General features: G+C 53.6%; 1 protein-coding gene across 1 annotated transcript; it reads right to left on the reverse strand.

Annotated features, from left to right (window-relative positions):
- Positions 1-3,297: 3,297 nt before the first annotated feature.
- MPZ (myelin protein zero) lies at positions 3,298-8,015 on the reverse strand. The gene is given in 6 exon segments (XM_033094015.1): positions 3,298-4,488; positions 4,592-4,652; positions 4,766-4,901; positions 5,117-5,330; positions 5,556-5,722; positions 7,858-8,015. Coding segments are annotated over 6 exon segments (939 nt in total). The 5' UTR covers positions 7,925-8,015; the 3' UTR covers positions 3,298-4,194.
- Between the last annotated feature and the right edge of the window lie 2,368 nt (positions 8,016-10,383).

Below are 10,383 nucleotides of genomic sequence, written 5' to 3' on the forward strand. Positions count from 1 at the left end.
TTCCTTTAGCTTTGTCTTGTCTGGGAAGTTCTTTACCTGTATATATAACCCAGTATTATATTATATAAAACCCAGTATTATATTATATTACATTACATTAAATTATATTATTATATTAAAGACCTGGTCTTATAGTAAAATAAGACCGGGTCTTATATTAATTTTTGCTCCAAAAGACGCATTAGAGCTGATTGTCCGGTTAGGTCTTATTTTCGGGGAAACATGGTAGTTGCCTTTCTCTTGCTGCTTTTAGGATTCTGTCTTGTCTTTAACCTTTGGCATTTTAATTATAATGTGTCCCAGTGTGGGTCTGTTTGGGTTCATCTTGTTTGGGACTCTGTGCTTCCTGGGCTTGTACATCTATTTCCTTCACCAGGTTAGGAAAGTTTTCAGTCATTATTTCTTTAAATAGGTTCTCAATCCCTTGCTTTCTCTCTCCTTCTGGTACCCCTATGATGCGAATGTTGGTACACTTGATGTTGTCCCAGAGGTCTCTTAAGCTATCCTCATTTTTCTTTATTCTTTTTTCTTTTTGCTGTCTGATTAGGTGTTTTCTGCTATGTCATCTTCCAAGTTGCTGATTCGATGCTCTGCTTCATCTAGTCTGCTGGTGATTCCTTCTAGTGCACTCTTCATTTCCGTTATTGTATTCTTCACTTCTGAATGGTTCTTTTTTATGGTTTCTATGTCTTTTTTTTTTTTTATGCTTGCTATCTCTTTGTTGAACTACTCACTAAGATCCTTGAGCATCCTTATAACCATTGTTTTGAACTCTGTATCTGGTAGGTTGCTGGCCTCCATTTTGTTTAGTTCTTTTTGTGGCGTTTTCTCCTGTTCTTTTTTTGGGGGGCATGCATTTCTTTGTCTCCTCATTCTGGCTGCCTCCCTGTGTTGTTTCTATGTATTAGGGAGATCTGCTACATCCCCCAGTCTTGGCCAATGGCCTTACGTAGTAGGTGCCCTATGGCGCCCTGGCACAGTCTCCCTGGTCACCTGCTCCAGGGGTATCTCTTGTGTATGTTGTGTGTGCCCTCCTGTTATAGTTGAGCCTTGATTGCTGTTGGCACCTCAGTTGGTGGGAATGACCCTCAGCCTGACTGGCTGTGGGGTTTGGCCACTTCCACAGCTTGCAGGCTTCTGTGGAGGGGCTTACCTCACCGAGTGGATTTGCCCCAGTGGGTTCTGGTGCATATTGAGACCACCCTTTGTGTATGCCATTTGTGGGATTAATTGGGTGGTGCTCTGCTGTGGTCTGAAGCTAACCTCCAACTATGTTGGTTTTGGGGCCTTTTGGGAGGGGCTCTGGTGCAAGCCCAGGTCACCCACTGTCTGTGACCAGCTCAGGACTACCTGGTAGGAGCTACAAAGTGATCCGTGGTTGGTTGTTGCCTGTGCTAAAGTTGGAGGCATATGGGAAAGGCCATGCTGTGAACTCTGGACGGCTGACACCAGTACCAGGCCTGGGGTAACCCCCCAGAAAGCCAGGACACTCCAAGGCCTGCTGCCACCTGTTGGCTCCCATAAGGTTCAGCTGCTGATAAAGTATGCAAACTGGATGAAGCAGGGTCTCGGAGTTACTAGAGTCGGAAGCGTAGTGGTCACCAGGTTAATGTACACTTTGGTTTGGTGACAGTGCTGAGCCTGGACTGACTCAGCAAAAGTCTCAGAGCACACTGAGGCCAGTTACTGCCCATCTGGGGCCTGTGGACTCTGATTGTGTTCCCAGAAACAGTGCAATTTGGGCGGGGCTGTTGCAGAGAAAGTTCCTCCTGCTTAGGGGGAGTTGGGTGGTGTGGGATCCCAGCAGAGTCAGCAAGGCGGAGCTTCAGAGCTCACCAGGCCAATCAGATTCAGATTTGTTCGCAAGCGTAGAGGGCGGGCTCAACACAGGAAACATGGCAACTGCCTGCCGGCTGCACAGGGAAAGGACCCCTCACAGGGGAAATGGTGACTGTTCTTCGGTCCTGGCCACACTCCTCAGTCTGCCCCCCAAATGCCTCTGATGCTCTCCAAGTCACCATCTCCACGCTGGAGCCCCGGATAAGTGCCTGTGAGTGAGTGAGTCTGTGAGCAGATCCCTTAGGTGGGCGGCTGGGTTTCCTACCACCTTCCGTCCCAGCTGGATGGTCTGAATCCCCACTGTCTTTCACAGCCAGATATTGTAGAGGCTCCTCTTCCCAGCACCAGTACTCCAGGCTAGGGAGACTGGTGTGGGGCTGGAGGTCCCTTGCTCCTCCATGGGGAACCTCTTTGGCTGAGATATCCCTCCCAGTTCTCAACCGCCACACGCAGGTGTGGGGCCTGCAGGTATGGGAACCGTCTATTTCACATTTCTGCCCCTCCCATCAGTCTCGATACTGCCTCTTCTTTGTATCCTTAGTTATAAAACTTCTAGTCAGCTAGACTTCAGATGGTTCTCCAGGTTGAATGTCCTATCATTTAGTTATAATTTTATTATGTTCATGGAAGGGAGCAGGCCCAGTGTTTATCTACTCCACCATCTTGGATCTCCATCCTCAGACATATTTTAAAGGAAGGGCCCAGTAGCCAAAACAGGCTGTAGCTTTGAGAAAGACAGTCCTCCTGGGAAAAAGCATTTAGGCATCTGCAGAACCAGCGGTCGTTCTCGGTGAGGTTCTGGAACCCCATCTTCTCCGCCCAGCTGCTTGCTTCCACTACCGGGCACTCGAGCCTCCTCTCTGCATGCCTGCAACTCCTCTTGGGGCCCTGGAGGCCCACTTCTCTCCCCTGTCCCTCTAGTTCCTACTGCTGGGGACACGGTCCTGAATACTGACCACCAAGGAATTGTTCTTGAGTGCTTTGTTTCATGAGCAAAAACTGCAAGTCTTCAGGGGACTGGTGAACTCTCTGTACTAAGTGGTCTGGCAGAAGACACAGGCATAAGAAAGTCATGGAAGAAAGCACATGCAGCTATCACATCTGTGTCACGTGTCACTCTCTTGGGGCTTTTCCACCCATTAAGTTGAAAAAGCTGAGCTGGGAGTGCAGCCCTGACAGATGTGGAGCAGTCTGGTGATCTGAGCAGGGAGTACTTGGACTATGTCCCCAAAGCCCAAACCGGAAGATGGAGATCTTAGGAGGACTTCAGGCAGCTAAAGGGACAGGACCCTGCTTCCCTGACAACCTGCTGCGGGACTTGGTGCAGTTGACCTCTCCTTGACCTTTCCCCAATGTAGAGCCAGCTTTCCCACTTGGGTCCTTTCCATCTCTTAACTCTTGCACTTAACCCTTGAAAATTCCCAGAAAAATTAGGCAATCGGAGATGGAGGCAGCAGCTTCTGGAAATGTCAGTGTTTATTAAACATTTAAGGACATTCGGGGGTTTGAGAAATATACAGAATGTAGAAAAACCCTAAGAACCCCATGGCTGGGGTACAGCCTCTTCCCTTCCCCCAATTTCCCACTGGTTTTCTCGCCTGTTTGCTTGTTTAAAAGGCATTTCTAAGGCTCCTTGCCCCCTCCTCACCCCCGACCTGTGAGGATCCATTGTCTCTCCTTCCCCGTGACCTTGAGTCCCAGAACAGTGCTCCACAGTGGTCAGGGGGCACAAATCCTGCAGCTGAGGTTTGAGGGTCAGGGCCCTTCTGCTTGGGCTGGCTCTCCGTTAAGGATTTAATGGGGGTGGCAAAAACCACATGACGTCATTGGTACTCAGTCATGGGGGGAGGGCAGAGCAAGGGCACAGGTAAACAAACAAACAGGAATGGATTAAAAAATAAAAAATAACAGCCTAATAAACCCTGGAGGACAGTCTGATCTGGATGGTCCGGGTGTTAGCTGGGAGGACACAGTGTGGAGCTGGACCACCTGATGGAGGGCAGGGAGGGTCAGAGAAGAAAGAGGCAGAGGGACAGGCTGGGGGGTGCAGGGGGTGGGGATGCAGGTGGCCTGGAGTCGAGGCGCGGGGTATCAAGGTCCCTTTCTTCTCGGTGCCGGAGGGACAGGCACCAAACACACAGTCCTTGGGGCCGGTGCAGGGTAGGATCAGGCCCTGGGCTCCCAGAAAGCCAGGGGGTGGAAGTGGGGGAGGATATGATGTGCCTGGGGAATGAATTTTGGAAAGAAACTTACATCTCGTAGGGATGAGGGCAGGGCAGGGCTGGGAGCTAAGGAGGAAAGCACCTAGACAGGTGGGAGGAGCCTAGGGCCCCCTGCTCAGGCAGGGCCTGGGGGTCACTTGTCGGAGTCCAGGCCCATCATGTTTTTGAGGGCGTTCTTGAGGCTGGTTCTGCTGGGGGACTTGACAGCAGGCCGGAGCTCCGGGCTCTGCTCATCCTTCCGGAGCTCCATCTCGATGACCACCACCTGAGCGCCTTTGGAGGACTCCGCCCCTGGCCCCCGAGCCCCCGCCCGGCCCGCTAACCGCTATTTCTTATCCTTGCGAGACTCCCCCAGCCCCTTGGACTTCTTCTCACTGGCCGCTTTGGTGCTCCTGCTGTGGTCCAGCATGGCATACAGCACCGGCGTCTGGGGAGGGGCGCGCACGTCAGTCACCCGGCCCACCCCTCGCTCTGCCCGGCGGCTCCCACGGCTCTCCTCCCCAGCTGTCCAGGCCCTGAGTCCCGCTAACCTGCCGGCCGCGCTTGGACGAGTCCTTCCCAGGCTTGTGAAATCTCCCCTTCTCCATGGCACTGCAGGGAAAGCGGGGCTGTGGGTGCGGCCCGGCCAGAGCCCCCGCAGGGCGGCCGCAGCCTCCCGTCGCCTCGCGCCTCCCCGCCCTCCAGCGGCCCCTGCCGCCCCTTACCTGAGCCTCCTCTGCAGGGCCGCCTGCCTGCGGAGCCAGCAGTACCGGACCAGGTAGAAGAGCAGCAGCAGCAGCAGCACCCCGCCCAGAACGCCCCCGATGACGGCCCCCAGCACCACGCCGTAGCGAGTGGGCACTGGGAGGGGAGGGGGGCCGAGTGAGGGGCGAGCAGGGGCCGTTCCCGCGCCCCCTCCGGGCAGAGGCTGCCTTCCGCCCACCTCCCAGAACCCGACGGGCACAGTACGGCTGGCATCTGGCCTCCTCCCCCAGCCGCGCAGTCCTTCCTGACCCCTCCCTGTCCCGCCTCCCAGACACCCGTCCCCTGCCCCCCAGTCCCGTGTCCCCTCGCACCTTTTTCAAAGACGTAGAGCGTGACCTTCGAGGTCTTGCCCACTATGTCTGGTGGGTTTTTCACGTCACAAGTGAAAGTACCGTTGTCGCTGTAGTCCAGATTGTGTATGACAATGGAGCCGTCCTTCCAGCGGGGGTCCCCCACCCACTGGATGCGCTCTTTGAAGGTGCCCACCTCGTCGATGTAGGGTTGTCCCTTGGCGTAGTGGAAGATCTATGAGTAATGAGGGAAGCATGCAGCTCTCGCCGCAGGAGGGGGGTCCTGGGCCCAAGAGGGTAGTGCTGGGGGTGGGGGAACGACAAAGATTGACACTTCCTTGGCCAAAGTGGGGGTGGTGGCTCATAAAGCATTTCCCTCTCCTTAGCGCAACTTCTCTTCTCTGTTGCTCTGTGAAGCTCTCTTTCTGTCCTCCAGTCTGAGGACTGCCCCAGCACTTACCGAGATGGCGTCGCGGCCCCCTTCGGGCTGGTAGCGCCAGGTGAAGGAGATGTCATCTGACACCCACTCGCTGGACCAGAAGGAACAGTGCAGGGTCACTCGGGAGCCCACAGCGCCATGGACCTCCCTGTCCGTGTAAACCACAATGGCCTGGGCCGGGCAGAGCACTGCAAGCAAGGCAGGGGAGGGGGGCACAAGGACCCGGGAGGAGAGGTCAGTGGAGGTCTGGGACCGAGCAGAGGCCATAGCAAAGATGGAAGCAGAAATGACCAGGCCCAGATCTCTGGATGAGCTGGGTAGCTGAGTGCAAATGCTGTGTGCGTCCCAGCTCGGCAGATGTTCACAGAGGACATGAGACCTCTGGACGATTTCCAGAAGTTGGACTTTGTCCCCAAATCTCATTTTCCCGTGGGGTCAGTATCTAACTCTTCACTACACCTTAGATCTAAGCAAGCTTTACAATTTTTAAATCTTATTATTATAAATTATACGGGTAAGACATATCACATTCTTCTTATAAACTGTTCAAGCAATGGAGGTAAAAACTGAAGTCTGTCTTGGTGCCCCCCACCAGCTCCTTTCCGGTCTGCCTCTCCCAGCTAGAACCACAGCTATCACTTTAATGTGTAGTTTTTTTCTGTGAATCAAGCTCAATATAAGCTTAACAAACTCAAGCTATACAGGTACTTGTAAGGAATAGTTTTGTGGCGCTTTCCTTTTTGGCACACATTGCATTATATTCTACTATTTTTGCTTAAGGTGTCTGTCTGGAGGAACTCTCGATGTGGCTTTGTGGAGCTCAATCTCGTCCTTAAAAGCAGCATAGTATTTCACAGCACAGCAAACTCAACTCTCTTACAGAAAAAACATGACAAAACTAGAGAATGTCAGGCTTCTCCCCGGCCCAGCCATCTTCACTGCTGAACCCCTGGTGGCCATTCAGCTTGCTCTTGACTGGGGATGGGGGGGTGGGGGGGACATCATACAACACCCAGGGGAAGCTGGGTGCAGAGCAAGACCCCAAGCCCAGAGCTCCGAGGACTGTGCGTGGCAGCCCTCTGTCCTTCGGCTCTTCTCACCCTCCTCTTGGCCATTCTGGCCCAGTGCCACTCCCGAGACTCACCCACACATGCAAGGTCATTCCAGGCAGATTATGTGTGTGGGCTGGCCCCGGGTGGGGGCAACTGTAGACCCTTTTGTTCTACCGGAGGGGGGGCAAGCAGCCAAACAAACAGAGACCCATTGTCTGAGCAATGTTGGGGGCTCAGGCACCCCACTGCCCCATAGACCCGAATCTCCCACCTCAGCCTGCAGTGTCATTGACCCAGCACCTGATTCCTCAGCCTTAGCACCTTCTCAGGAATGTTCCAGATGTCACAAAGAAGGTTCTGCACTGGGTCTACCTTCTATTCCTCCTGCTCTAACACCAGCTCTGCCCAGTGGTCCTATGACTGGCACAGAACTGTCTCCCTTGAATTCCAAGATGCCCTTCCCCCAATCCCTTCGCCATGCCCTTCCCCAGCTCCCTATCCTTCACTTGTTTCCGAGTACTCAAGAATAGTTCACCACAGCCTAGATGAGTCCAGGTTTGGGTTTAGGACTCAAGAAGCCGACAGCAGAGCAACCTTGGACATTCTGAGCAGCCCCCCCCCCCCAATTTGCCTATCACTCCAGCACAGTGCGGAGAAGGGAAGGGGCCATTCACGTACCCTGCTCTGACCTTCTCTTGCCTACCCAGCCTCTGCCATGGACAAGAAAGTGGTCGGTCAATGTACGAAGGAAGACAGCTTTGGATAGACAGACTCCTAGAATCTCATAGCCCTCCCTCCTGCTCCTTTCACCCACATAATAGATAATCAATCCACAGAGAGAAACTGAGGCACCAGGAGGTACAGGACCTGAGGAGCTGGGACACAGACTTGGGCCCTTTCCTCGGGTCACAGTCTCTGACTTTTCTCTAAGGTCAGGTGCCTCCTGCAGATCTAAGGGTGAGTAGGTTCCAGAACCAGGTGTGTGATCCAGGTCCTTACCTCGCTCTGACATTGCTTCCCCCAGGCCCTCAGCGTGGCTCTGGACCACGTTACGGGTTTCCCACCTGGGTCCAGTCAGGTCCCCTCAGGGAAGCTCTCCATGCCCTATTCTTCCTCCTTCCTTCACAGAATACTTTTACTGCCTCCCTCCAGACTCTGTTTTGCCCTACATATAATGTCACCTTCCCACTGCTGCTCACTCTTGGGTTGTATGGGAAGGTCGCTGAGGACAACAGGAGCCCCAGGGGCCAGGCTGGGGTGGCTCCACTTACCCAAAGAGAAGAAGAGCAGCACAGCCAGAACAGGGCTGGGGCTGGACCACGGAGCCCCAGGAGCCATAGCTGGGGCAGGGCTAGGGCCCAGATCGTCTGCAGGGTTGGAGAGCGGGGGACAAGGAACTGAGCGGGGGTTCCTGGAACCCGCTTAAAATCCCCTGGGGCCCCAGGATGAGGGGGCTGTCCTGAGCCAGTAACCAATTGCAGCCTGGCATGTGCATTTGAGAGGTGGGGGGGGCAGAGTGCAAGGAGCAGAAGGGTCATTGTGTCCTCTGGGTGGAGGGGTGGGGGGACACATACCACCCCATACACAGAGGGCTTTGTATCTGTTGGCTTCCCCCTGCCCTAGGCTGGAATGTAGGGGTGGGGTGTGGGGGGGAGGTCAGGAGAGGGACAGAAAAAGGGACCCAAACACACTTCTCTGAGGGGCAGATGGGCAGGGGAACCTGAACCCTAAGGCCATGGAAAGGGATCCCTCCCCAGTCTCCTGCCTGAGGTGGTTCCCTCAGAACCCCACGAGCTAGAGGCAGGTACCCCAGGGAACGTTGAAAACAGAATGTCCGTTGTTACCTTGATGGCCATAGGCTGCATTACAGGCTTCTTGAGATGACCAGCTCCTTTGGGAATGTCCCCCTCCCCGCCATCACTCTGATGTAGGATTCTTGTGTCTATTGCCTCACACACTGGAAGAATGCGGACGCGGACCCAGAGAGGTAAATTGGAGCAGTTTATAGTTTTATTGCAAAAGTGAAAAGCACAAGAGTACAGCTCTCCAAGGAGAGATCCGAGCGAAATGCCCCACAGACTAAGCTGAGCGGGAGACTCAGCTTGAATCTGTAACCTTTAGGTTGTTTCCTAGGAGACGGTTGGGCTCCCGCTGCCCTTCCCCTTCCTGCACCTGGGCTGGTGTCTTGGCTGAGTCTGCTTTCTGAGGCGGTAGCCCTCCCAGCCTAGTAGTTCCCTTTTCTACATGTTTTTTCTGTCAGCTGCTGTTCTCTTTGGCCTCGAGGCCCTCTGCTATGCGTCCCTGACTACCCACGACTTTCCCATCTCATTTGGAGACTGTTTGTCTGGGTCTTGATGCCCCCCCTGCAGCCCTGTCCCTAACTGCCCATGACTCCTCTCAACTCCGCATCCTGGGTGATTCTTCCCCGGTAGAAGCTTTGCTCCACTGGAAAACATCCAGTGGAAGAATGCCCTAACCTGTACCTTGTCAGGAAAGCCTTCGATGCCTCCTGCTGCAGTGGAAGCTCATTTCAGTTTGGAGCAATTCAACCAAGCTGTACTGAGGGCCGGCTCCGTGTGAAGTGTGGTATGCAGGGGACAGAGAGAGGAGTAGAAATGAAGTCCCTCTATGCAGGAGGGACTTCAAAATCTAGTTTGGGGAGGCAGAGAGGGCAGAATCCAGGCCAAACCTGCCAACAACCAACTATAATAAATCGTTACACTTGCGATTAGTAGAATGATGAACAAAGTGCGGGGGGGTACCAAGGGGGGCTCACAGCTGCAACATCAGGGGCATTGAGTGAGTTAAGTAGCAGATTAAAAACACAAATGAATTTCAGGTACTAAGTGAAATTCTGAGGAACGGGCATCACAGCTTGAAGCTACGTTAGCTGTGGGCTAATCGTGAAGGGTGCGTGCCATTTTGAAAAGGAGGAATGGGGGTGAGGGTATAGGGCAGGGAGGAAGAAAAGCAAAGAAGTGAGAACGTGTGTTGGGTTGAAGCTGGGTTTGACAGCCCTTAAAATAGACTAAAGAGGGCGGATTTAATTGACATCATAAGAATTTCCTGAAGGTTTTGGGGGTAGTGTTTAAGGTTAAAGGTGGGAAAGTCTACATGGTCGGAGCGGAATTTCAAGACCAATCCCACCGGAAAAATCATTCAGACCAGAGCTCTCCTGATTGCTGCCTCCTTCCCTTCCCTGGAATTGTCTGGAATGTTTTGCCTCTCTCTTCCCCTCCTTTCTCTCACCCCAGGCTGTGGCTATGTCCTGCCTCTCCCTCCTGCTGATGAAGTGCAGGAGTGCTCAACATACATAAGATGTGAATGTTAACACGACGAGTATGTTCTACTGTCGCTCGGGAGTTGCTCTGTGCTGTCTCCTTCACTCCTTCTCTCCCCCAAACAGACTCAGAACTTTTGCAGTCTTCTCACTTGCTCATTTTCCCCCTTAGGTCCTAAGTGCTCTGGAAGCGGTGGCTGTGCTTGGGTTCCTCAAAACTGTTCATATATATATATATCCACATATACATATACATACACACACACACACACACACACACATGAAAGCGAGTTCTCCCCACCCCCACAGGTTCTTCTGGCTGTGGGTGTCACCCACATCGCCCTGAAACAAGGAACAAGGGAGCGTTGTCTTTGCTCGGTGGGCGTCTAGCAACCGTAGCAGCTCCAGCCCAGGAATTGCGGGGCGCGAGGCGATCGCGATCGCGCGGGGACAGACGGCTGGGTCCCTGGGAGCGGTGGTCTGCGAGCTCGCCTCCCCCACGGCCCATTCTCACACT

This window comes from Rhinolophus ferrumequinum, chromosome 22 (assembly GCF_004115265.2).
Source record: "Rhinolophus ferrumequinum isolate MPI-CBG mRhiFer1 chromosome 22, mRhiFer1_v1.p, whole genome shotgun sequence".
NCBI lineage: Eukaryota > Metazoa > Chordata > Mammalia > Chiroptera > Rhinolophidae > Rhinolophus > Rhinolophus ferrumequinum.